The sequence below is a fragment of the Mycteria americana genome, chromosome 10 (genome assembly GCF_035582795.1).
Source record: "Mycteria americana isolate JAX WOST 10 ecotype Jacksonville Zoo and Gardens chromosome 10, USCA_MyAme_1.0, whole genome shotgun sequence".
Classification (NCBI taxonomy): domain Eukaryota; kingdom Metazoa; phylum Chordata; class Aves; order Ciconiiformes; family Ciconiidae; genus Mycteria; species Mycteria americana.
The window spans coordinates 17,996,945-18,024,296 of NC_134374.1; the positions used below are offsets into that span (position 1 = coordinate 17,996,945).

Genomic DNA, 27,352 nt, shown 5'->3' on the forward strand with positions numbered 1-27,352 from the left:
GCTTCCGCTCCTGCGCGCTGCGGGGCTCTGGGACGGTCACCGGCCGCGTGAGGCGGAGGGGGTCCGCGCGCGCCCGCCGCTCCCGGCTGCGCGTGCCCGCGCGCTCCCCGGCCCCGGCGCCGAGAGGGGCGGGGCGAGCGGGCGCCTCAGGCGGCGGCGCGGGTGCCGGTGCCTAGGCCCGGTGCGGGCGTTTTCGCCCCACCCCACCCCACCCCACCCCACCACATTCCCCACCGAACGGGCCAGGATGAGCGGTGAGGACGGGAACGAGGAGTTCTACCGGCAGCTGCAGCTCCAGCAGCAGTACGAGGCCGAGCCCGGCGGCGAGGGCGAGTCCGACCCCTTCACCTACGTGGACCCGGCCGATGGGGCCGCCTACGAGTGGGACCGGGAGAAGAAGGCCTGGTTCCCCAAGGTGGGTGCGGGGGGAGCCTCAGCGCTACCGGAGGGCGGGCGGGCCCGCTCGGCGCCCCCTCCCCCCTTCCCGTTGTGAGGAGCGGCCTCCTCGGCGGGCTCCGGCCCGCTGTGGGGGAGCCTGGCGGGGTGCCTCTCCCTCCGCCCGCGGAGCGCCGTGGGGCAGCTCTTTCCCCGTGGCATGCCGAAGTTTCCCCGAGGAAGGGTGAGAAAGAAGAACAGGTGATGTTGGGTGTCCTCAGCACGGAGGTGGCTCACTTGTCTGGATTCAGCCAAATAGATGTCTGCTGCAAAGCCTCTGTAGCGCTGAAACACTGTTTTTTACAGGCAAAACCACGGCAGCTGGCCTTGTCTCCATCTGTAACCTTACCGGCTGCGTTCTGCTCTTTTGTTGTGAGGAGCTGTAGGCTGGCTTTGCGCCTTGGCTGTGAATCTGTAGAGTTGCTCAGGCCTGGCATGAAGTCACGGTTATATTTGTGGATCTTAACGAATCGGTACTGCCTTTGACATGTTTAGGGGTTTTTTTATCACAGAAGCTGCGGTGATCTTTGTCTTTCTTTTGGCAGCGAAGAAGTGCACTAGTCTGTGAAGAGGTCTAGGTGAAAATGGACTAGGATACCCCTCTTTTATTATTGTCTGAAAACTGTGCATGCGTCAAGATGTCTTGTTCTCTCTCCTTAGATCTTGGAAATGCACTTGAAAATTAAGTGTGTTTGGCTTAGAGGCATTCCACAGAATGGGAACATGTTACAGTTTTTCATCTTGGTTTTTTTTTTATTAAATATTTTAAGTGTAAAAAATGAACTTGCTATAACAATGTGGCTCTTCAAGGTGAGAGGGGACATAGATTTAATGTGTTGAGCCAATATACTGATCTGCGAGTGAAATAGTTTTGTTCCTATATAACAATAAATGAGGACAATTACTTAATATACAGATATGAAGATATTTTATAGCATATATTTCGTAAATGTAATGTGTTGGTTCTTATTGTGACTCTGAATTCATTGCAATTCAGAGAATCTGAGTGAGAATGAAGCCTGTAGTGCCAGGTTTTTATGTGTGTAAACCTAGTAAGGTGTCCATGTAGCAGATGGCTTACGGAGGGGTAAAAACATGTGAAAAATCCAGACTCACGAAGTGGAGCAGTGGAGAACTGAGTATCCCTGGCTCCCTGTGGAGTGCTATATCCAGTAAGCACAGTAACTTTTAAAAGGGTTCTCTTATTTTGTTTTTTTATGTATCTCTCCTTCTTGGAAGCATTGGTCTTTCCTAAATGTCTTTCTTATCTCAAATTTCCATCTTGGAGAGGAGATCACATTAAGGGTTGGACAGATTATATAGGAACAGCAAAGTTCATTAGCAAATATGATGTATAGTAGAAGTTGGTAAAGAATCAGTGTGAAGCACTGTGTGTTATAGATCACTGAGCTAGATATCATACTATTTCAGGTTACTTCATTTTGCTGATGATTATTCAACAGAGTGTTTTATCAAAATAGATTTAAGAGACCACAGGAGCCAGAAGTTGTAGTTCTTTATCTACTCCATAAGCAGTAATAAGATTCCTTATCTCTTTTCTCTGACAAAAGATTAAAATATTCTGACTGGTCTAAGTAATCATCATCTACAGACTAGTATTGCACCACTACTCTACTTTGGGAGTAGAGTATCTGCTGAATTTCTACTAAAGCATGTTTCAAAGCAGTGCAAAAAGTTAGTGATATTAACTGTCAACATTCCTCAGAAAAATTTGGAGACAGTCAAGTATTTCATAAAAGTGATTGCAACTTTGTGTATTATTTAATGATTTTTCTTTCAATGGTACTGTATTGATGGATACCAACTCTTTATGGTCCTTCACAGACATAGCACAAAATCGTATGTTGAATTCATGTGCCTTCCTTCATCACTTGCTATGAAAAAACAGACATTGCACATCTTCTGTAGGCATAGGGTATCTGTTCTTCATTTGGTTAATCTATTCCTTTCCATTTCAGTGTGACCAGTAGTTGATGACATGCTAGCATGTCCTGTAGTATTGTATTTCTTTTCCTATAAGCTTAGTTGCCCCAAACTGTACAACTGTGTGGGTATGGAGGTAGAACTGATCTCTTTCTGTGATGTTCTCCACCAGAACTGGATTGAAGCCCCAAGTAAGAAATTCTGTGACTGCTTGTTTTCCATGCAGGCATGGTGTGACTTAAGTTCCAATAAAAGCCTTTATACTTCTGTAAGTTCCTTTATGCTTGCAAAAACGCATTTTAAAATGAAGTAGTTGTAATGGTATATATGGTAGGATGATAGTATATTATGGAAAAAAAAAATCTTCGTTATGACTGGCAAAATTTGACGGTCCATGGTAGATAATTTGCTAAGAATAAATTTAGCTTTACATGAGAATGGGGTTCCCCCTGAAGCTGAAAAGTAATACTGCTGTAGGAAGGTGGCTAGTAGTTGCAGGTTTAATCACTAATTTATCAGTAGGTTCTCTGATGAAAATGAATAATATTGTTCACCAGAAAGTTTAAAAGTTTAATTCTCTGGATTTCATCAACTGTGAAACTAAGGATTTGCTAACATTGCTAGTGTCCAGTATAGAGAACCTTGTTAGAACATGGAATATTCTTTTCTTCACTAAAGGTGGTTGTACTCTTCCTTTCTCTTGGCATTGTGTTATGTCACATCTGTAAGAGCAGCCGTTTACATTCCTGATCGAGGTGTGTTGCAAATCTTGTTTAGCGTAGGAGCTATTTCATACTAAACTTCTAAGGTATATGGGGCTCCACAGCATCTTGCATTATTCATGACAAGCCTGTTACTGTCAATTCTGCATCTTTGATTTGTCGTAATAAAAGCTTAGGGTTGAAATATCAAGCTTCCCGTCACTACGGAAGATAAGAGATTGCATTGTTATCATTGACACTTACTACTGTCTGTTGTACCGCTCTCTTACAATAGCTTAATGACATTAAGTTTTGTTCCCTTTTGAATACAGATGAAGCAAGTGCCGCACGGGTCAGAGTCAGATAAAATTTTCAAAGGTTAAGGCTCAGCTTTGGGAATAAATCATTTCAGAGCGTGTAACTTCAGAAAGTACTTCATAGTGCAGGGATGCTAGCAAAATCAGCTATGATGTATTATCTCTTTGCACGTTATTGCTGGTGGCTAGTATTAAAATTTAACTGGCTGGAAATACTGGGAGGTGTAATTTGTAGGGTTTTTTTGTTTTGGTCTCTAAAAGATAGACTAGCCAATCTTATATTTTATCCAAACGTAGTCTCTCTCTAGAAAAGAGCAAGCTAATTATTTATCTATTAGTAGGATATAAAGTAGAGTATACGGCCTTATAAACAGTGTTAAGATGCGTCTCCATCTAAGTGCAATATTTATTGTCTATCAACACAAATATGTGTCATCTCTGAAAATATTTCTCTGAAAAGGCAGATGCCTACAAATGTCAGTCATTCATCATCTGTGGATAAGTTGTTGGCTTACCTTCAGTGTCACTTTATCTCTTCAACGTGGTCAGGAGCAGTTGGTTTCTGTCCTTCAGGCAAATCCAATTTATGTTAAAAGCAGAAAGTTTTGCTTGGAAAAAGGCAGAACTTCTGAAATATTTGTTTTAAATTTAAACTTCACGTGCTGTATGGGATTAGTATGTTAATCTAGTTCAGGTAATGCCTGAACTGATTCTTTTGTTGTGCGTATGGCTTTACAAAGATGATTTAAAAACAGTTTTAAAATACTGTTATTTTCTATGTTGCCGGATTAGAAAATGGCCATCATGAATGCAGTAACATAAAACACTTACAAACCTGAATTTATAGTTCTTTGAAATTTTGGATTAATTTGCCTCATTTCTTCTCAGATAACAGAAGATTTCCTGGCAACATATCATGCCAACTATGGCTTCCATGCAGATGATACAGACAGTTCATCTGCTTCTGGCACAGCAACTGAAAGTAAGCAACCAGTAAGTTCTAAGACATCAGGAACACAACCATCAGCAAATGAGAAGGGACCACAACAAACGGATCCAAAACAAAAAGCAGAAAAACGGAAGCTTGAGCCAGGTAAGTGACAAAGGGTTTCCCTCTGTGTAGGCTGCAACCTGTATAGTACTGAGTGGAAACTGGCAATTGCTCAGTGTTACGTACAGCAAAGATACAGGTTGTTCTGAAAATTTCCAGAATTATTTTAAAATTCTGTAGTACTCCGTAAGTATCCTCCTAAGTCCATACACAAGGTGGAAAAAAAGCAAATTAAGGCGTATTCAGAGCTTTTCCTGTGGGCGAGCTAAAATTCTTAGAAATCTGATGGAATGTGAACATTAGTGTATGCTCCCATGTTTAATATATTGGCATAATTGAATTAACATCTGTTTTTAGGATGGTTTCATGTTGAAGAAGACAGAAACACAAATGTTTATGTGACTGGTAAGTAATAGCGTTTATTTATCTACTTTAAGCTAAAGATGGTAAAAGAGACTCGTATATGTCTCGCTGAATTCTAATATTATCTGTGCAGTCTGCCACTTGCAAGCTACTTAATGTTGTGTTCCTGACTGCGTAATGCCATTGTGACCTTTAAATTGCAGATGTGGGAAAGGTGGGAAAGTAATATAAGGGACATATTCCGTGCTTTTTCTTTTAAATGTGATGTTCTGTGACCTGTGTCAGCCAAGTCACTGTTTTTCTTTAAGTAAGCTACAGCCAAGAAAAATAATTTCTGCGAGCTCTTGAGGAATAGGATAATGAGAACAAGTTTATAATGAGGTAGTGCATTGGCTATACACATCACTTAGTATTTTAATCTTTAATTTTTACTTGATTTTATAAATACATAATTAAATTATTAGATAAAGAGGAAACAGTAAGTAAAAAAAAAAAAGCTGGGAATAGAATGAGCAAGTAATGGGGAAGCTCAAATGAAACTATCTGTACATTTATTATGGTATTTCTCTACCTGTTTTGGATGTCGGGATGCTATCTTTAGGTGCATACACAAAGGTGCATTTGGTGGTTCTGAGCAGTCACAGAAATGCACACACTTGAATTCTCAAAAATCTTGATCCAGGCCAATCTAGCATGGAACACTCACATAATTTTATCCTCCTCTTTTTTTTTTTTTTTTTTTTCCTCTTGTCCTCAATTCAAAGTTCAGACTTTAAAAACTCCATACATTGTCAGTTGGTCTTTTTTGTCGAATTTGTGGGTGGAGAAAATAGTTGTCTGTTTATAGATTGGGGTGGTTTTTTTGTCTCCTATCCCTAGAGGTGCAGTGGAACTTAAAACTTGGGCAGGACAGTTACATTTGCATAGGCCATTGTGTCCACTGCAGCGTCAGTATCATGTATAGCACTAAAGCTCTAGGTCTGCGTGTTAGGGAGCACAAAGATGTTGCTGTATGTTACACCTATTAAAAAGTAAAAGGATTTTCAAAATACTGGTACGAAGTAATGTTTAAATAGTAATATCAAAAATATTGGTCCCAAGGGCAGTGGTTTCTTACACAGTGTATGTAAAATTTCGTTCTTAAGTTTGATATCTTTCATTTAAAGAAACACTGTGGGGTTTTTGTTCTAATGAGGTTTTAAAAAAAATTGAATATACTCAAGCCTTGTGTTTTAATTTATTTTGCAGGTTTGCCTCCAGACATTACAAAAGATGAATTTATACAAGTCATGTCAAAATGTGGTATCATTATGCGAGATCCTCAGACAGAAGAACACAAAATCAAACTGTACAAAGATAAGGAAGGAAATCTTAAAGGAGATGGCCTCTGTTGCTATCTAAAGGTCAGTGGTGCACTGAAATGCAGTTTTTCTTCCTGTTGAAGATAATTGTGACCACTGTTTCAGAGTCATATTTGGAAGATTCTTGAAATATCTAGAGTGTAACTTAAAATGTAGGTGTGTGTTTTAAAGATTTATTCCAGAACTGCCCACTTAGCTGCTTGTGCACCTCATTCATTTCCTCTTATCCACCCCCACCCTCCCCCGATAATGTCCATAACACCTGCTGAACATGTCTCTACATGTTCCTGTCGTGAGTGCCAGTGATTATGGGGTGAAATGGGGCACTCTTCACCTTTTACTTTGAAAATATGCCACTGTGTGACCAAGAATACAGAAATAACAAGACAGGAAGGAACATACTGTAGTCTGTATTTACAGCTTTTAATTGAGAACTGGGTAGATTCAGAACTGTTCTTGCATTTTATGTTAACCTATGCAAGTTTAGGCTGCAGTACTATTTCCTTCATTTGTTTCACTTGTGAATCGTTTGGAAAGTTAGTGCTTGCAAGTGCAATCTGCTTTAATTCTGCAAGAAGCATCAGGCAGTACTAAATCAACTGCCTTGTAGTGTATGCTAGTTTTGTAATTTTAGTAGTTAGGGCAGTTTAGTGCACAAGTATAAAGACAGTGTGCACTCTAAAGGACTTTTAGGAAAACGTTAAAAATTACTTAAGAACCTCAATGTCTGCTGTTCTTGGAAAAGTGATACAAGCTTTATAGAAAGTCAGCCCCCTGAATTTTTTTTATTCTTGCTTTTAAGTACATCAGCTTGCTTGAGCATTGCAGATTAGTTTTTATGACATATTTGAATGAAATGTATGGAGTTGCTTTTGGGAGCATTAATCTGCTATAACAGCGGTGAAGAAATAATGGGGTTTTGATAAAGCATTGCCAACTGTGTGTCAAGAGACTTGGAAGAGATGTGGCATTATGGTTTTCAGTGACAGGGAACTGATTCTTAGCACAATCGTCCTAATTAAGTGTTATTGGAATAATTTGACTGTGCCATGTGTTTTAAAGCTTGTGTTCTGTTTTATCTTCAAATAGAGAGAATCAGTTCAGCTTGCATTGAGACTTCTGGATGAGGCAGAAATTAGAGGCTATAAATTGCACGTTGAAGTTGCAAAGTTTCAACTGAAGGGGGAGTATGATGCAAGCAAAAAGAAGAAGAAATGTAAAGACTACAAGAAGAAGTTGTCTCAACAGCAGAAGTTTGTATTTTTTATTTCAGTAAAACATTGCTTGAATTCTAAGTGCTATTAGTAAAGCTGCTTTCTTTCAAACGCAGTGCTAAGTTATGCAAAAATCGACAACAAAATAGCTTTAATAATACACATTTGGAGGGGAGGAACCCCTAAATTAAATGTTGACATAAGGAACTTTGTGATCGACACATTAAAATAATATGTAGGGAACCAAGGGCTTTTCAGTTATAGAAGCAAGTATTACAACTCTGGGGAGATAAAAGACCTTTGTTTTTTTTCCCCCCTCAGTTTGTGAGAGTGTGCAGGTCCTGTCACCATATCTAGGCTTCCTTTTTTAAGGTAATAACACTCTGGGTGTCCACATGTTGTACCATACTTTACTCGTTGCAAAGGACAAGAGATGCTAGCTTCCATAGGAGCAAATACTAAAATATCTCTGAAGTTTCCCCCAGACCTCTCTCTCGGTATGAGATATGCTGGGTTTTTTAATTGTAGCTAGATTCATTGCTTTTGTCGCTTAAAAATTGTTTTTCTGCCTTTCGGAACCAAGAAGATGCAGATTAAAGAAGAAAAATGTTTGAAGTATATAGGACTTAATATTTTAATGAAAGCAGCATTCCGCTAAACATTTTAAATAGTAATGCAAAAGTATTTTGCCATAGTTAAAGGGAACAAAGTCTACTTGACATCAATTAAAAATAAAAGCAGCGTGAAATACATCTGCCTCAGAGATACATTGCCAGTTCTTGCTATAAGAAGTCTCCAGTGTGGAGAGAGAAGTATGAAAATAATGAACTTGCATTTGACAGCAATTTGTGTGAATAAACTGACTTCAGTTGGTGTTCCATTTGAGTTGAAGAGCATAATTTACTTGCTGCTACCTTCATTGGAAATCCAGGTTTTCTTCAGCTGAAGTAGCAGATAGAAGAAGGAACTTAAACAAGATTTTTTTCCCCGCAAATATAAGATTTGAGATTTAGAAGTGTAAGTGAATGTGTCCTTTTTTTGTAATAGGATATGAAGTAGGCATTGCTACCGGAAGTCATTTTTTGTGAGAAGGCAAAGTCATAGAACATATGCCCTGAGTTACGTTGCTAGTTTGTGGCAGTGGCTCTGTACACTGTGGAACAAAATACATCTTGCAGCAATGCCTATGTAAGACTCAAGGTGTTACTGCATGTTTGTTGAAGTAAAAGCAGTTAAATTTTCCCAAAGGGAATAGTGGATCTCCTTTTTTACAAAATAAGTTAGGAAAAAATGGTAAAATATTGACATTTTTATTATACTTGGCAGCAGTTGGTTCCTGTAGCTGAGATGGTATTAGGAAGGAATTAAAACTTGAAGATTATTTTTTCAATGTTTAAGAAAATGCTTTGATTCTTAAGATAATTTATAGCCCCTCTATGAGCATTTAAGTACCTTAAAACCTCAACTGCTTTGTAGGAGAAGTGGTAAAACTGGATGATTATTGCATTTTTTAGAAGAGTAACTTAACTCTTTGTGTCAAAATACATGTTTTAGTTGATGTATTGCAAGAAATGCCAAATTAATGATTTTTTTTCAACAAATACTTGTAGAAACTGAAGAGAGCCGCAACAATATCTTCTTACTGTTGCTTCATTTCATTAGACAGCTGGATTGGAGGCCTGAGAAGAAAGATGGTGCAACTCGAATGCGACATGAACGCATCGTTATTATCAGGAATATGTTTCACCCAAAGGACTTTGAGGTAGGAAGTTGCAGTTTGCTACTGTAAATTGTGCTGTTGTAGTTAGCATTGTCTGAACTTTCTGCCATAAGAATTTTAGCAAAATTCTAGGCAGATGAGAATAAAATTAAACTTACTGCTTGGGCAGGGTTTTTTTCCTGTGCCAAGCATCTGTTTAAAATTCATTCATCTATTTCCAAAAAGCAAGACAAAGATACATATTTTTCAAATTGACCTTTTTCACTGTGTGTATCCTGACTATTCCTTTTTGGGATGGAAAGAGGAGTAGACAGTAACTGTGTTAGAATGGAGAAGCCAGCACAAAAGCCTTGTTAATAAGTAGCATTTATTAAATTCAAATAAGGACTGTCTGCCAACTCCCAAGTGGCTTTGAAAATGCAGCATAACAACACTTAATTTATGAACTTTTAATAGATTGGCAGATGCGTTCCATTGGTGATTGAGCAAAAATAAAGCTGAGAAGTAAGTGCTTCTGTTTAATCTGTTTGATTGCTTTGCAGGAGGATCCCTTAGTCCTAAATGAAATCAGAGAAGATCTGCGGACAGAGTGTGAAAAGTTTGGTCAAGTAAAGAAGGTTCTCATCTTTGATGTAGGTATTTTTTACAGGTTGTGTTGGCAGAATTGATGTGATGTGTAAATGTGCAAAACATTTAGGATTCTTTAAATATGAGTGGAGCATTTATTTGGTTTTGTATGTTTATTCCATGGAAACTTGACCTAATCTTCCACTATTTTAAAATTAGCTGTTTTGGAAATTAATTTTTAAGCACCTATCTACTTCAGCCTATGTGAAGGCAAACTCTGTCTCTTCTTGGATACATGTCTTGATGCAAACTTGGATACATGTCACAAGTTTGAAAGTTTATAAATACATTTATTTGTAGCTAAACTAGCTGAAATGTTTGTTTGTTTTCTGTGTTAAAGTCTGTTTTGTGTACCAATAGAACAAAATGTGTAAACTTGCAAATTGAGTTTTTCAAACATGATTGTGCATGATCAGGACGGAGCTATATCCTGGTGGATTTTTGTAAGACAATCCAAAAGATCTTGGAATAAATACACTATTTAGAAAACTATTAAATGGAAGTTGTCTCTCCTTACAGCGACACCCTGATGGCGTGGCTTCTGTGTCATTTAAAGAAGCAACAGAAGCGGATCTGTGCAAGCTAACTCTAAATGGAAGGTGGTTTGGTGGCCGTCAGCTCAGTGCTGAAACATGGGATGGTGTAACAGATTATCAGGTAGCCTTTCATGGTCCTATTTCATCAAATATTTCTTCCAAACTGAAAATCTGTTTTAATTTGAGAAGTGCTTGGTGTTCCCATCCCCGTACCCTTCCCACCCCTGCCCCATCTTGCTTCTTGTCAAAAACTGCTAGGATGTCTCAAAAAAAATCGTCCTTAATTATTCAGTTTAGCAAAAATTTAAAGGCCCTGTTTGATGTTAAAAATTGTGTGTTGGAGATGTCAACTTAGAGGATTAGCCCTGTATGTACAGATCGTTAGTTCACAGTCAACAGGGCCTATTGAAGTCTTGAGATATTACTGCAGTATAAATGTTTGTATAATTTGATCTGTGTAAATACTAATTTTTACAAGTATGACTTTGTAATGATGTGTACAAACATATTTTTAATAGGTGGAGGAGACTGCAAGAGAAAGGGAAGAAAGGCTCAAGGTGTGGGGATCATTTTTAGAGGATCCTGATGCAAAGGAGCAGCAGCCTACATCTGATTCGGATTCCGCAACAAGTAGCGTTAAACTGCCTGAAGGCAGACAACCTTCAAAAGTTAATGACACATCTAAGGATGTAAATGATGAAGCCCATAAGAGGGAGAATAATGGTGAGGGCATTAATGAAGATGGTGCTCCATCTACAGACAGCAGCCTTGTAGGCAGTGATGTTGAAGCAGATACATAACATTTTTAATGCTTTATGAAAGCATGGTTTTTAGGGTGATGTTTGAGTTTATCCCTTTCTTCAGGGTGACTGCAGACAATGTTCATAGGAATATATGCATATTAGAATGTCATCAACTGTGTGCTTTGAAGTTTTCATTAAAAGCAGTATTTAATGAGATTCTAAAAGTTTGTATTAATTGGCTGTTCAGGTAAAGTAACTCAAGTTGCCAAGAATGCAGTAAAACTCATCAGGCTTCTTTTGTTCTAACTATGCTTGTCAGTGTTTCTTTATGTAAGTGTGAAATATGTTCCAACTCTTAAGTTCATGTAACTGTATGTAAATTAAGTAATGCAAAGCTATTACAAGACTTGTGGATTTTACTGTTAATTTTACTGTACCCCTTGGAACTCGGTGTCTCATCCTTAAAAATGATTCTTGTCCTGAGTACTTTGGATCATTTTATGGAACAGATGCTGTGAATACATATAGGGTGAATGCATTGGATATGTTGCTATGCATTAAGTAGCAAATAAGAGTAGTACCAAGTCGCAAACTTAAAGGAAGTGGAAAACAAACAAGGTTGCCATAGCCAACATAAGGCAAGCTGAGTGAAGATATGTTATTAAATCACAGCATCCAGTAAATTATTTTTTTTTCTTCCCCTGTTTAGATCTTCTGTTGATTCTTAGATCTTCTGTTGAGGCTGGAATTATGTCAAGGAGACTAGAAATGCATGAGCACACACATTCTAGACCATAATGAAATAAGACTGATTTAAACTCTTATGGTCTGTATGCAGTAGGTATGCAAAATAGGCTTTTGATTGATGTGTTGGCTTTGTTTAGTTTTTGCTTTAATATTACAGTAAAGGTTTTTGTTTAACTTTGTTAGATGACGAGCGTGAGTTCTCTTCAACATTTTAGTTTAGCCTTATGTGCTCTCCAAAGTGGGGAGGATCTCCCATATTTTATAAAATTTAAAGGCTTTTGGCAACTTGAACTACAGTTTGTTGTGCAAAAGTTAGAATGCTTGAAAATATGCTTTCAAATAATATTCTTTTATATGGAAAAAGCAAATGCTAGCCCTCTTAGAAATATTTCCAAAAGCAAGGATTTAGAAGACATTCTAACTTTAGATATCTTAATAAGTGGCAGGCTTTCAAAAATAACTTTGGGGGAGCCGTTTTGGGCATAGTCATTCTTCACTTAGAATCCCATTATTTTCATACCTAAGGATGGAAGAATATGGATTTAGGCACTAAACAATTAAAATATTGGTGCTAAATTCATAGCATGCTGTTCATATGGATGGTTACTAGTGCACATTCTTAAGGAGGATCTTTTGAATTTTTTAAATTCATATTGGATTGCAAGAAACCATAGATGCTAATTCTTATATTTCCATCCTGAAGTATTCAGAATACTCTGAAAATTGGTATCTTCAAACTTTGTGCTCTGAGGTTACCATCTATATTTTTCTCCAGAAGTCTGTATGGTACTCTAAGTTTGTTTTGGGTTTTTTTAAAATATGTAATTGATACGTATGGGTAGCTATGCCAACCAGAGCATCGAAGTTAACACTTGCCACTGTGGTTATAAATTATATCTTTTTGTGACAAAATATCTGGTCTTACAACAGAGATGATATTTGAATTCAGGGTTTAAAAGTCTGGGGGCTCATTATAAGCTGGCATGACAAATTTCCAATTTTGAGTTGCATTATAAAGAAGAGCTGTAACTCTTGCCAGCTAAGAAAGACCATTTTCTCATCTTTACAAGTGTGCGAATTGTACGTTTCAGCAAAACAGGTGTTTGAACAGTTCAGGGAATCTGAAATACTGCCTGGTGTGTAGCTGCACGTAGTGGCATATTCAGATTACTTCTCTGGGTTGTGTTGGTTCTGCCTTAGTTATTTTTATTGGTAATAAGCACCACAGACCTTTGAGGACTGAAGGTTTTGGCATATGAAGAATGTAATTTAGTGTGGTGGGTGTTGCTTTCAGTGCTCCTTTTTTCTTCCAGCTTCTAGACTCCAGGCTTTAGATCTGTTAGACTATTGTGTTTTGTTAGCTTTTTTTTTTTTGAGAGCCTAGTCATATAACACTCTACACAGTTAAATCACCTGTTTTACAGTGGAATTGCAACTGATATAGGGAAACTATTGACAAATGTATAAATATTGTACAGTTCTATGAAGCCTTATCATGGTATCAGATATAAAAAATAAGGTTAGTGTTAGTGTTTGACAAAAGACTTTGAAAAATAAAGAATCATTATATGTGCAGTAACCTTCCTCTCTCCAATTGATGTACAAATTTGATTGGCTTGCTTCAAAAGTCAAACGTGATGTTAGTCTTTTCACCTTTTCCTCTAGACTTCACACTGAAGTAGAGCACCGACAAAGACTGAGACCAAATGCTTTCCTGGCTTTCCTATTAACTAGGATTCTTAAGAAAATAAAAGCTGTTTTTCCATGAAAATATGTTGTTCTGAAGTGCGGCATTATACTCAAACTGATATTTTCCTTTCGTCTACCTCTGTTATTCCCCAGTAAAATGTAAAAATATATTTTTATATACTATTCATTGAGTTATTGAGGCATTTAATAGTCTATGGAGAGGTTAATGCAGCTGTGACTTTCTTTTCAGCAGATTTTCACTGAGACCAAATTCTTTTGATGTTTTCCTTTTTTAAATAATGCAAATTTTTATAAATTAATCTGAACGTATAATAAAATTTTTCACAAAAGTTAAAATTACTATTTTGAAGTATGATTATGAAAATCTTGTAGTATAGAGCAGTAACGTTTAATACCAAATTTTAACAAATCTGAAGCTGAACAAGCTGAGTTGCTTTTTAAACTTACATTTTTTTCTGACTGAGCATCATCATAAATAAATTTAAGTTAAAACCCCAATGCAATTTTCACTATATTTGTTCTTTAATTAAAAGTGCTTTCTAATGATTTGTCTTGCTCATTAGAAATGACAAAATTAAACTTTTTGCTCAGTTTCTGATTTTTCTTAGGTTCTATTCCAGTGTTCCAGTATACTGCATGTTCCTTCATCCCATGGCTTGGTGAGAGATTCATTTTAAGAAAAGCTGCCTCCTTCCCTCTGTATATTATGAAAACAATAACTAGCAGCAGGTTGAAACAATTTGTGGATAATCATTGTTGCTCAGTTTTGAACTAGAGAAATACCTGTTTCTACTAATTTGCACAGTGTGACAAAATGGATGTGAAACTACTTAAATATAACAGCAGGGAAAGAGTATTAACTAACTGGTACTTCAGCATAATTTGGCATAGATAATCACTTTCTTAACCATGCAATACAAAATCAGTTGCTTAGCTTCAAGATATATTTGTAGTTTGCTTTACAATCAAATGCTATTTAGTGGTTTGCTGGCAAGGTAACTGTACGGAGTTACAAGTGTTCATCAAAGCTTACATGGTTTGAGGAGCATGGCCAAGGTAGACATCTGGAAACAAAAAGCCCCAAAAGAAAAGGCACGTAAGTTGTAGAGGGTTCTCGAATGTTCATATACAGCTGTAAAGAAAATTAGTTTCATTTTGCATCAAAATGTTTCTCTGTTTCTCCTGCTGACTTTTTAATTACTTTTTTAATTGAATTTCAGTCCCTCGTACAATTTACATTTTGTATAAGGATTGCAATTCACTTAAAACATTAGTATGTTAAATGCAGTGCATTTTAGCTAAAACATGTCCTAGACATTATTCAGTTAAGGTTAATCTATTTACAGTTACAGATACTTAGCTTAATTCACTTAAGAAAACGTAAAGGTATTGGATGCTTCATAGAAACCCAAACTTGCCTTTAAATTTTCCAGTAAAATCGATATCTATACCCTGAATTCTTGAACTGTATAACCTAATCAAATTCTTAAAAAATATATATTACCTATAGATTTTAATTGGATTTTAAATTCTTATTTTTATTTCTGAATTTGAGGAAACATACTGCAGTATGATAAATGAATTATGTAAGTTGTGTACTTGTGTTGATTTGACTTGTGTGTAATTTAGTGCTCATTATACAAGGCTTGAAGTCTCACTGTCAGGATACTCTGAAAGTTCTGTAAAATATTTATAGAATTATGAAATCTTTTGCAGCAAATTGGTTTTTTGCTCATTCTGTAACATGAAAGTATATTGTTAGATTAAACTTTTCAGTAAGTTGACTTGCAATTTTTCTGACAGGTTATTTTCTTTCAGTAAGTTAAATTGATCATTGTCACTTATCCTTTATAAAACCAATATTTAAAAAAAAAATAATTTGAATAATATTTCAGAAGAAATAGACCTGTGACAGCATCTGAGAATCCCTTGATTTGTCTTCAATTTTGTTTCTTAAAGGGGTTGTGTTTTATACTACCTTTTTAATAAACAAACTCGTGAACAAAACAGTCTTTTCTGGTTAGTTTTGAGATAATGTATTTGTCTTACTTTTCTCCTCAGTAAAAGATAGCATAGCACTTGCTGCCCAGTGGCTTCAGTTGATAAAGCCTATGTGTTAACGTGCCAGAGCTTTCCAACTGGAGTCCAGTAGGCGTGTCGCTGGAACTGTAAGTGTTTACAGTGGGACATGGTATTTGTTCCCTCTTCGTGGGTTTTGTCTCGGACTTCATTCTGGCTTGGTGTGTTAACGGACCCTGCACGAAGATAAAAAGGAGCAGGAGGAATGACTGCAGACACCATAGTTACAATTGAGATTGTGTGCGCGGGGTTGGTTTGTTTGAACTTCAGACTTCTTGGTGAACAAGCAGAACTTCAATTTTTATTGTTAGAAATGAAGATCTTAAATTTTGTTGTTGTTGTTTAAGGCTTAACATTTTGAATGCTTAAAGAGCACTGGAAATCAGTTGTTTCATAAACTACAAAGGAATAGGGATGATGATCCCATTTTTACCCAGTAGTTCTTTGGGGTGTTCACCTAGGAGCTTTAAACTGATGCCCTCTAACAACCTTACGAGTGCTTTAACTGCCAACCTAAGAGGAAGTTCTTGAATGAGGTCTTGAAAAGCTTTAGCAGAAGGTATCTCTGCTGTATGAAACAGTTTAGAAAAAGGGATCAAAGAACGAATGACTGATGTTGAGGGCACTTGCCCTGCTGATAGACTAGAATCCAGTCTGTCTCAATGAAAATGTGTTTATGCAAAGAGTGTGTCAATAAAAGACTAAGCACTGTCCCAGGAAATCTTACAGCCTAGTAGTTAAGTTGTTCTGGGAGATGGCAGAGGGCAGATTCATACGTATTTAGGCAGAGGGAATTGGATTGTGCTCTCCTACTTTCTGGGTGAGTAAACAAACTCTTAAGCTACTGCATAAACGACAATGTCACCAGCTTGGTGACTCATTCCCCAGTGTATTTTTCCAGCTGAGACTGGCAAATTTGACCCTAATTCAGCATTTCTGGAATGGCTGCAATTTGGTAATTTTGGTAAACTTACTACGAAAAAAACCCCAAACTATCTGTTGCCTGCTACAGCCCTTACGGAACAAGAATGGTATTTCTATTTTCTGAAGATTTCTGTAGTCATTTAAACAGATCCAGCGACGAAGAGAGAGAAAATTGGTTATCCAGCTTATGGATGGAGACAGGTGATCTTTTCCTTCTTGCAGATGTTTATAGTTACACACTTAATGCTGAATATGCTATAACCTGGCATAGGAAAGTCCTTTCTGACCCTGACCAAGTTTGGTTCTCTGCCATAACTTGTTTATCATCTTATACTAAACTCTTCCGAAGTCCAGACACTGTCGTCTTTATTGTGTACACATTGTCATAAAAAAAACCCTACTTACAATCCGATTTTCCTCATTCCTGAAACCTCCTAACCTGGTTGACTTGTTGGAGTGCATTTCATGCATTCTTAGCAGATAGGCTGAAGGAAACGCCTAGTTCGCTCGCAGCTAGAGGCTAGAAAGCATGTAGGGAGTTCATGAACGTTGCTTGTCTCCTCCTGCAGTCACTGCAGAGTGCACATAGCCTGCCGGGGGAAGGATCCCAAACTGCTGGACACAGAATGACCATCCCACATCTGGAAAACCTTACTGGTGTGACACTGCTCATGACAGTGAGTTAAGGTAGGAGAATTCAATGATAATTTCAATGTATGCTCACTGACTTTCTCAAATGTTCCCTTATTTGAAAGATACTTGATGAAAGATAATGCCTGCTTGTTAAATTATTGCTTAATACTTGGGAAGTGGAAATTTTTTTATTTTATTTATTTTTAAAACTGGTTTGGGCTGCATGAAATAGAGAACAAAGAGTTCCCTGTCTGATACTACAGTGATGGGAAATTAATAGTACTAGCAAGCGTGGGGAATGTGAAAAATATTGTAAAATACTGCCACTTGTGATGAGCAGTCAACAACCATGTCTCTTAAGCCTGTGTTGACCATGCATCCTTGCCCACCTGAAGGACAAATAACTTGGACAATTACATGCACTATTTTGCCATAATTAACCCATTCTGAGAGTAGTGTGGGGTGAGCTGAGTCCGTTTCATGGTGAGCTCCACTTCTACTACATTTTGACAGCAGTTTGTGGCAGACACAAAAATCAGAAGGATTTCTGCCTTTTTTTGCAGACTTCCTGCTGGAAGACGGAAGAATGGGAAGTTCAGGTAATGAAGACCACAGTGCACAAAATCTAACTCCTGACTCTTGGGGGAATTAGATTCCTCATGTGCATATGATCACTGAGAGGACTGAGATATAACCTAGGTTATATCCAGCCTTCTTATGACTACTTGTTGGAAAGCGCAAGAGGTTTTTAAGGGAAATGAGAAAAAAAATAGATAAATGACCATTCTTTCTTTTTAAAAAAAGTATTATTTTTCTAGCATAACTACTGTGGTCACAATTCACACAAGCGTAACAGCTGCTACACACCAATAAACGGTGCTAAAAGAGCTTACAATTAATGTCACGAGCAAGTTAAGCATGTTAATAAAGTGGTACAAAGACGCAACGGCTGGCTTGCACTGAGTGAGGAACAGGAAAAATAGACCTCTGGGCCAGAGCTAATGCTTTTTAAATTGTATGTTGATGTGCAGTGGTGGAGCAGTGTAGGAAGAGCTGGTTTGCTGCTTGCTGGCAAGACGGCCTGATGTAGCCCTTTCTCAGGCCATATGGTCGCTGATGACTTTGCCAAGCTTTCACCGCTTGGGTTGGAATTTTCCATGGCAAGCGTTGGCCTCCAGCTGAGCAACCAGAAACTTTCTTAACCTAAACAGTGGGTTCCTTTCTAAAACAAGACTGGGAAAAAATAGTGTCTCTTCCTGTGCTTGAAGTTCTTCCAGTTGTTTGGCTGGGTTGTGCTAGTTCCTGCTCCCCTCATGTGCCTTGGGAAGGTGCCTGTAAATCAGGAGGAAGGTTTTTCAGTTTAAGTTTCTGTGTTTGGGAAAGTTTGGTCAGTTTTAAAGTTCTGAAAGATGGTCTTCTGAATCAGATGACTGTTACAAATCCCTTGCATTTCCTAACTGGTGACCAGCCTGTATGTGTCCCATCCCCTCCACTGTGTTCAGGTTTGGAGCTAGGGAAAGGATGCAGACAGGGCAAAGTAATAGAAATCCGAAAATGAGGACAGAGCAATTCTTGAGTTTGAACATAATTTGGTAGTTGATGACAGGGGATTAGGGCCGGCTGAGCAAGGGATCACGAAGGGGGGAAACTGAACAGAGAATATGGGGGAGGTAGGGGTAACAAGCAAAACCAGACATAGAAGCAAATAACAAACATGGACAAGAAGTCTGTAGATGAAGGCTTAAGCATAAAAAGGGGGATGGGTTATGGCTGGATAACCTTAATCTTCGTATTTCTTAATGTCTGAGTACTTGGTTTTGCAGCCTGAACAGTCTTTTCATGTATAAGAAACACTGAGAGACCATTTGGAGGCAACCTTTGCAGATACTTCAGAATACCCTTCAAGACAGATGAGTGCAGTCTTTATTAGGAAGCTCCTGAGGATTGGGGGGATTATGATTAGAAAAGAAATCAGATAAATGTATTGCAATAGGTTAAGCAACGCTGCGTATTACAGGGTTAGTTGGATGGAAACACAAATCTAATGATTCATTAGGTTTTGTGTGATACAACTGGCTATCAGCCGAAGGTTTCCCTGATCTCTGAAAAATAACAGCCTTCTTTTTGCTACCAAGGTAAATCAATTATCCTATGCGGTGTGATGAGCTGACAATGAGACTGGAAAACAATAGAAACAGCAGGCACTTCTCACTGCATTTGTAGCCTGAGCATTGCTAAATATGATTTTGATTACAGCAGAACGTATGAGCTCTGGTTGTAGAACTAGCTCCCCTGCGGCCAGAAACTGCACAAATGCATAAAAACGATGCTTCTCCAGGGCAAGCAGTGACGTTCCTTGTCCTACTCTTACCATATCTGGCAGCAGAGATTTTTAAGGAGAACAAAAAGGAGTCTTATGGTCTTCTGTTGACTTCCTGCAAACTATTTTAGAGTAATTCCTGCCTTAAATCCATAACTTCTGGTTGAGCTATAGCGTGTGTTTTAGCAGTCTTGCTACAAAAGTTTTAAGCAACTGGCAGACCCACCACGTTCCTAGGTAAGTTGTTTCAAACAAAAAAGGTTTTTTATTTGTTGGGTTTTTTTTTTTACTTGAATTTGCCGTAATTTGAATTTCCAATAATTTAATCTGAGTGTCTTTTTCTAACAGGTGAAGCAACTAATTACTCTCAGAAGTCTTTTCCTTGTGGGGGTGTGTGCTGACAGTGATCAAGGTACTTCAAATTTTACCTTATCTAAAGTTATTATTATTATTTTAAGCTCCAATTAGTATTTTTTCTTCTTTAATTTTTTTTTCACTTTGTCAGTATGTTTTTTGAACAATACAAAAACCAGAATTGGATAAAGCATTTTGGTAAGTTCACCCTGAGCTTCATCCAGGGCTAATGCCACCTCTATATAGTCTGAATTATTTGTTTAAGTGCTTCAGGTCTTTCAGCACACTTCCATCCTCAAGGGTATGTTTGCACAGTGCTAGGTCCTAAGCCCAGGGTTATAAAGATGGAATGAAGATAGGGATGAGAAATGACAGCTGATGGATAGATGTGCCCATTTTATTCTTCAATAAAGCCGATGCTATTGTATTGACAGGTACAAGGTACAACTCGTACAAGGTTGGTATCCATCAGGCCCTTTGCATCTCTGAGCCATTCACTGCTTTCAGGATGCAGCATCCCTTACTAAGGTTGCATATTGTACAGTTATATCAAACTTAGAGCTCGCCAGCAAAAGATACTGCATTGAACAAGTTAAAGACTAATTGGACTCAATTTGTCTGATTGGGAAAAATGCACTCCCGTCACAGTTCTGAAAAATGTAGCACATATTTATTGAAAGGTTTCTCATTTTGTATTTCAGTTTGTATTTATTTCAGTATTGTATATTCGGTATTGTAAAGTATATAATATTTCAGTATTGTAAAGTATTTCATATTAGAAGTATATAATAAGGAAATTAGTAAAGAAAAGGTGCATAGAAGAAGCAGAAACCCAGACAAAGAATCTAATCTTACTAGTAACAGTTGTTCTGGCCCTACCAGTTTCAGGAGGAAGATGGGCTCACCACTGACTGTGCACTTTAAGTTGAATAGTATTTCTTTGACAGGTCTGGGTTTTTTTTTTGGCAGGGGCTGTTGGTTACTGAAAATGGAAGAAACAAGGAAGCTCTCTCCAAAACTGTGTAAAAGCAAAGAACCTGTGAAAACAGAATGGGGGTCTCAGAGCGTTGTATTTACGTATTTCCAAGGGGATATTAACAGTGTGGTAGATGAACATTTTTCTAGAGCTCTAAGCAATGCCAAGAACCCACAAGACCTGAGCACAAAGCACAAGGGCGAGACTGTCGTCCTGAAGAACGGTGAGTTGCTTTCCATGCGTGAGCGTAGTGTTAGGGGTGACTAGCTTTCACTAAGGAATTTAAGATGCAGCGTGCTTAAATTTGGAACTGTGCACAAACAGAAAGCAAGAAAATCATGCTTGCAAAGCCCTGGATTATGTACCTGGGACTTCCTGGGCAAAGCCCTGTGCTTTCTGGGGTGCTTCCCAAGCTCTCCGTGGGCCTGTTGGCAGGACTGGATCCTCATTTTCCAGCCAAGAGTCTCCATCGCAGTCAGATGCATTAAGTGCATTATGACTTAATTTGTTGTCTTTGCAAAAATATATTTGTCTAAGCTTGCAATTGTTAAAAACCTGCCTATGCTAGTGGCCTGTAAGAAAACACATGTAATATTTATTTGAAAGTATTGGTGGTGGTGGTTTAGTCTCCTTTTAGTATGAATTTGTGGTTGATTTTTAAGATAAGCAGCACTAAAGTGAATATTTATTTCTGTAAAAATGAATATGCAATCTGGTAGTGTTCCCTTAGAAGTCCATTGGAATTTGCCTTGGAAAAAAAGTAAGAATTGATGAAACTTCAGATGCTTTCTTTCTCTTTTTAAGTAGATAGCATGTCTCCCCATCAGTGGAATTTCTCTTCACATTGCTCCAAACCATATCCGTCATCTTCTGCAACAAACATGTCAAATTCTGGTCTGAATTTTTCTGCTGCTGGTATGGCAGGCCAATACCAGCCATCAGCTCTGAGGAGTCATCCAACTCAACCTGCAGATTTATGGCCCTTCCCTTCGATTGGGACTCCCAGTCTTACCAGTTCGGTATATCATCACGCCTTGCCTGACCTGCACGCGGCAGATGAACCGATCTCCGACAGGAAATACGGTTCTCTTCTTGGTCTTCTGCAACAGGAAAGGTGCCTAACATCCATGCAAGAATGTACCATGAAGCAACACTCAAGTTCTGCTTGTATGACTGGACCTGCTAGGTTACAAAATATAAGTCAAAGTTCAGCTCCTGGGGGAGGTAAGGAAATACTTACTATCACTTTATTCTTTGATGGCATCTTATGTAAAGAGACAAAACAATACAGTCTGTTCCTAAGGTTCTCAAATTGGAGCCATCTTCAGCCCAGCTCATAGAAATTTTTTTCAATAGATAACGCGTGATAAGTACTGTGATACTTGGGACTGATTAGCTATATAGTATAGCTTAATCAAAAAATATGCATTGCCCACTTGCACAATATTTTACCCTCTGGCTTACATTAGGGAGATAGTTTAAGTGAATATAAACGTTATTCACTGCTATCAGAGTCTCTGCCTTATAGGTAGCAGGTATGGTGTGTACCAGATGCTCCCGTATTATGACCAGAAAGGGGTGGCCAGCTAAGAGCCCTGAGCAATCTGTCTCTCTGTGTAGGGTGTTAATGATATTCTGAATACCGGATGTGAAACTGCAGCCCTTACCAGAAAGGCCAGGGATTTCTCTCCCTCCCCAGTCTCTGTCTGTGGCTGGAAGGACTAGGGTAGAGGGACTGGTGGGCCAGCCTTGCCTTGTCTCCCAGCTAATTGCTGCCTGTCATTAAGCACTGCTGCCTTGCATGTCAAAGGCTGCAATTGCTCTGTGCGGTAGATTTCCCAGAGCTAATGCATTTCATGCAAGAGCAATGATTGTTGCTTATTTATTATTAACAATTAGTAGGCATCCCAATCCTATGTACTGCCAGCACACAGAAGAAAGATGGCTGGTGACTGAAGTCCATTTCCCGGGAGCTTACGTCCCCAGAGCATCTAGGACTGCTGGATGAAATTGCTCCCTTGTGAGTAATTTCTGCCTTTGAGAAGCTCTCCCAGATCAGGCTTCCCATCCAGAGCCCTGGTGCCCTGTTAGGGTACGCCTGCATTGCTGTTCCTGGGCGTTACCCAGGTAGTCAGCTTGGCACTGGTCTCCAAGAAAAAGGGTTGTGAAATTGTTTAGGGAGTCTGCTGGAAAAATACAGCGCCTCCTACCTGGTGCTTCTGGATGAAAAGGACCAGGCACGCGAAGAAGCGATCCTGAGTCTTAGGTTTTGAAAAATAACCAGCTGTGAAATACCTACGGGTTACCCAGTTTCTAATCTGCATCAGCAGGAATTTGGCAGAACACGAGCTAAAAGTACGGTTTATATTTGCAGGCAGTCTTATCCACAGTTCCTCTTTTGAGGCTATACTGAAGCTATGTTGTTATGAGGACCCCAACTGTAGGTGTTCTGCTAACTTATTCTTGCTAGAGTGTCTAATGCCTGTCTGTGTCTGTGCATGGAAAAGGGAGAGTGTGTATGTCTTCAGCTGGAATACAAATTTTCTGCTCCTGATACGTAGTTAGATAGATTTAGCTGAGACTGTAGGTATGTGTTGCACAGGCATGCACCCTAGACTTTTTGCAGCTAGTAAATGACAGTCTAATTACTTTAAAGACACTGTCTGGACTTCTAGGATTTAATTTAAGAACAAGGTTAGTTGCCCTTTTCCCCCAAGGGGGCAATGTGAGCCTATCAAGGCTAGGGAGCCCGAGGAACCGACTCCTCCAAAAAAGGAGATGTTTCATGAAACTGGTCTTGGGATCGAAAAAGGGAAGCAGGGCTAACAACAGTGGACTTTTGTTCAAAATTTCAGAAAGAAAATGAGTGGGGAAAAATTGAAAAGGAAATTAAACAGCTTGATGTTCCCCAGCCATCGCCGATTAAGGCCTTTTCTTTCAGGATGTTTACAGGGCCTTTCTGAATACTCGAGGAGCCTCATAACGCCACATGTGTAACACCGTACATGTGCTTATCAAGCAACCCAAAAAGAACAGATAAGAAATGGCTGGCCCATGTTCACAGGGAGCCTTTGGCAAGTCCTTAGGATGTGTGCATCTAGTCTGGCTGTGGGAGTCCCTGTTTCTTGGCTCTATCTGTTAAATATACTTCTCGTTGCGCTGTGTCATGTTTAAGAACAGCTGATATTTATATTTATGGAAGTGTATATTGCTGTGCCAGACAGCACAGAGCTCCCCAGCACCTGTGCTATAGGCTGGGCTGGAAAAGCACAAGGTTTCTTTAGGAGCTACTGCCTACTTTTAGCTCTATGTTGAATCTCTGCTCATCTCCAGTATTTTATTTTTTTAAGAGAGGAAAGCAAGCTCTTACCAAGGCTCGGAAAATCCCGGTGTAAGCCATGCCACTGCAGGTGAGTAATGAAAGCAGCTGGTTTGGAACAAATTAATACTCACTTATGAAGGATAGCTGCCTTGCTTATGAACACAGAATTAAAGATGCTTCCTTGGTTGCTTCCAGATTGTATTTCAAAAGCTTGCTTTTCCCTGAGATATACACACCCCCTCCCATAACTACATTAACAGAGAAGAGGGAAAACATTCTATTAAAATTAGATATATGATTTTCTAACTCCATCTACCTTCGTTTCTGTGGTTATACCATCAGCCTGCCATGTCACAACACCTATTCTGCCCTGGCTGTCCAAGTTTCAGATCATACAAAGCAAGGGGTGCCCTATCTTTGTATCTCAAGCACCTGGCTTCAGGCTGAGGTCCATGTTGGACCTGTGTGCTAGCATTACTGCAGTTTTCACCAGCAAACCCACCACGCTGCTAGGAGAGTTGTTCTAAGAAATTATTCTCAAAGCATTCAGGCTTCCATATTTGTATTAGTCTCTTGAGACTGTGTCATACCCTGATGTTGGGTCTTTGATGTGCAATATTTTGGGGCTACTTTGGAGGGGTTGTTCTGGTTATTCTAGTAAGGGCCCTCTTGCATCAGACCCAAAGGTGCAATTTTGTTTGCACAACATCCTAAGAGATTGCGTGGACTACGCTGTTTGACTGTCCTAATACTGCTGTGTCTTTCAGGTATTCAGATTCATGACAGAAGACAAGATTTGTACTTTTAGCAACTGGATGTTTCTACTTTATTCTGAAAGTTCTTGCTGTGAACTTTTGTTGTTTGCAACTGTGAATCAAGAAGAAATGAACTGCAGCTACTCTGTGCTTTTTCTCTCAGCTGGAAGAATACATGTACTATTTACTATTTGGGGAATGAAAAATTATCTTTTTCTATTTGGTAAATAACTGCTAATAGCTGTGGTATTAAACCTGACAGTATGTTTGTTGTGAAGAAATATTGTCTACTTAAGGCTTTTCATGTAGCCCTCTCTGGAAGGACTCTTAGCACTTTTTAATCTTTTTGTGTTTATTCTTTTACCATCTCTTGATAAGAAACACATTTCTTATCAATGCAGTTAATAACTGATAACTGCAGGGATGCAGTTAGCATAAATTCAGTGCTGCATCTTCTTATCTTGATTTGATATTTCTATGTTTTTTAAAATAGTCTTAGGCCACAGGCAAGAGACTTCAAGACAACCACAGATCAGCAAAGCACGTTATCGTATTTACGTTTTGGAAGTACCGTAATTTGTAACCATACTTGCAATTCACAGGGACATTCTTCAGAAACTATATAATATTCATATGCCCGAAGGCTCTGTTTTGCCCTCTCATAATGTATAATCATTTTCTAGAAAACAGTGAATTAACACTAGATCTGGGAGGAAATCTGGGTCCTCACTGGATGCAATTAAAATACCCCTGAGCAAAAAGCTGGAGGTGGGAATGGTCTATTTTCCCAGGCTCTTTGCAGGTGTAAAAGGTTCTTTTTCTAAATAAACCCTGTGTGGTTGAATTTTAAATTATTGAGCTTGAAGGGCTGTGTCACCAGAACAAGCAAAAATCCCTCGGTTCACGGCAACTGCATCCCACCGACCTCAGAAGAGCTGAATGGGATGTGGTCTCGATGCTCCTCCGTGCAGCAGAAGTGGCAGCCATGAGCTGTGCATCGATCCTGCACGTTCAGGTCCCCGCTTTGCTTCACCACTCGCCCTTGCAAATATGTTTGCTGAAGCTACTGTGAGTAAACCCTCATGTGACTGATGTTTAGGCTTGCGTATGTAATCCCTGCAGTAAGAGACTGCTTAGCCTTTATTGTAAGTCCTAAGGATAAAAAAGATTTGGGTTTATTTTTTCCTTCTTCATTAGTTATACATTAATTTAATATAAAGGAGCACAATTAACTTTATCTGACAGCTCTACGCAGTTTCCTAAGGAAAGTTGACCTTTGAGATCCTAGAGCTTGTGGTTTATAGGACAAATCCTTAGCTGGTTAAGTGTTTGTGGCTCTACACGAGATATCTGTGCTGCCACTGGTCTACTTCAGCTATAACACCTTGTGGAATTTTATGAATAATTTGAGTTCAGCAACTTTAGATGTTTATGGTACTGATTTAAAAAGAAAAATTTTAAAAATCTAAGTTTGTATCATACAAACTTTCTCTAGCATGTACATGAGCTAGACCAACCTGAGATCACATACAAGAGGAACCATTTTAAGTAATTAATAAAAGGTAGACCAACATCCTGTCTTCCTATAGATAAGCACTGAAAAATCACTTGTGTTTAATATTTCTACAAAGTTGCCTTTCTTCTCTTTTAAGTTTAGGAATACTTCTCCAAGTAGTTTTCTTTTGTCATCCATAAAGCACTTAATTCTCTGATTTTTAAGGCTACGTGGAAATATAATCTGACTTCTTCTATGGGCCAGAGCAAAGATTTCCACGCTGTACTCTGTACATCTGCCTTACTAGTGCGTGTTAATAATTCCAGTGAAGTTATTGCTTCAAAATACTGAAAAATTATTTTTGTCTCCTTCTGCCATACCTCCTAAAAGAAAATGCTTACATAATTTAGCTCTAAGGTCTGAAAAGACATATAACAGTATATCTAAATGCTCTTCAGATGTGGTGCTTCTTGGAACAGTTTGGTCCTGTGCATGTCACAGCTGGGAATGCTCAAGGTGACTTATAAAGCCCATGTTTCTGATGAATCAACCAAGTGGGGTTGGACAGTGTGGGGGGGGGGGGGGGAAAACCCTTGTTTTTAAATGCATGTCACTTATTGCAAGGACACAGGGCATCACTGGTTCTGCCTTGACATGGGACCACTTTGAAGCCATTGCTGCAAGGTTTGGCAACGCCGCGTCCTTGCCATCCAGCTGTGTGGCAGACCTGGGGAAAGGGAGCAAGTGCCTGGGCAGCCCAAGGGCCAGTGTCTTGTCCCGGACCCTGCTCGCCAGCGCTGTGAGCCAGGCTCCGGGCCGGGCGTGCGGGTGCTTGCTCTCTTCACCGGCTGTTAGAATAATGGTGACCTTGGGGTAGAGGGCCGGGGGACAGAGGCTCTGCTGCTCCGGCGTTTTGTCTTATGCCCCCGCAGCAGCATGCACCAGAGCGTGCCTGCGTTTGTAGGCATCTTACTTTTCTTCTGCAATAAACATAGCTAACCCACCAGTGCAATTTGCCTTTAATG

General features: G+C 39.0%; 2 protein-coding genes across 7 annotated transcripts; both read left to right on the plus strand.

Annotated features, from left to right (window-relative positions):
• Window positions 1–17,076, plus strand: HTATSF1 (HIV-1 Tat specific factor 1). Of its 3 annotated transcripts, none has more exons than XM_075512751.1 (10): window positions 1–415; window positions 4,286–4,490; window positions 4,806–4,853; window positions 6,060–6,214; window positions 7,262–7,425; window positions 9,049–9,148; window positions 9,649–9,738; window positions 10,253–10,390; window positions 10,788–10,992; window positions 17,042–17,076. In XM_075512751.1, exons 1-10 carry the CDS (start codon window positions 248–250, stop codon window positions 17,059–17,061), a joined length of 1,293 nt encoding a protein of 430 aa, XP_075368866.1. In that variant the 5' UTR covers window positions 1–247; the 3' UTR covers window positions 17,062–17,076. The 3 variants fall into 3 exon arrangements, with proteins under 3 accessions (XP_075368866.1, XP_075368864.1, XP_075368865.1); XM_075512749.1 differs by lacking the exon at window positions 17,042–17,076 and adding an exon at window positions 11,722–13,334; XM_075512750.1 differs by lacking the exon at window positions 17,042–17,076 and having other exon boundaries at window positions 2–415; window positions 10,788–13,334.
• VGLL1 (vestigial like family member 1) lies at window positions 17,064–27,352 on the plus strand. Of its 4 annotated transcripts, none has more exons than XM_075512752.1 (7): window positions 17,073–17,159; window positions 17,669–17,704; window positions 19,774–19,837; window positions 20,749–20,978; window positions 21,560–21,979; window positions 24,106–24,165; window positions 24,845–27,352. In XM_075512752.1, exons 4-7 carry the CDS (start codon window positions 20,768–20,770, stop codon window positions 24,883–24,885), a joined length of 732 nt encoding a protein of 243 aa, XP_075368867.1. In that variant the 5' UTR covers window positions 17,073–17,159; window positions 17,669–17,704; window positions 19,774–19,837; window positions 20,749–20,767; the 3' UTR covers window positions 24,886–27,352. The 4 variants fall into 4 exon arrangements, with proteins under 4 accessions (XP_075368868.1, XP_075368867.1, XP_075368870.1 ...); XM_075512755.1 differs by having other exon boundaries at window positions 21,563–21,979; XM_075512753.1 differs by lacking the exon at window positions 17,669–17,704 and having other exon boundaries at window positions 17,064–17,159.

Coding starts and splice junctions, on each gene's coding strand:
- HTATSF1 (XM_075512749.1), top strand. CDS start 248: ATGAGCGGTGAGGACGGGAACGAGGAGTTCTACCGGCAGCTGCAGCTC. Junction 6,215..7,261: donor GCCTCTGTTGCTATCTAAAG/GTCAGTGGTGCA, acceptor ATCTTCAAATAG/AGAGAATCAGTTCAGCTTGC. Junction 9,149..9,648: donor TTCACCCAAAGGACTTTGAG/GTAGGAAGTTGC, acceptor ATTGCTTTGCAG/GAGGATCCCTTAGTCCTAAA.
- VGLL1 (XM_075512753.1), top strand. CDS start 20,768: ATGGAAGAAACAAGGAAGCTCTCTCCAAAACTGTGTAAAAGCAAAGAA. Junction 20,979..21,559: donor GACTGTCGTCCTGAAGAACG/GTGAGTTGCTTT, acceptor TCTCTTTTTAAG/TAGATAGCATGTCTCCCCAT. Junction 24,166..24,844: donor TGTAAGCCATGCCACTGCAG/GTGAGTAATGAA, acceptor TGTGTCTTTCAG/GTATTCAGATTCATGACAGA.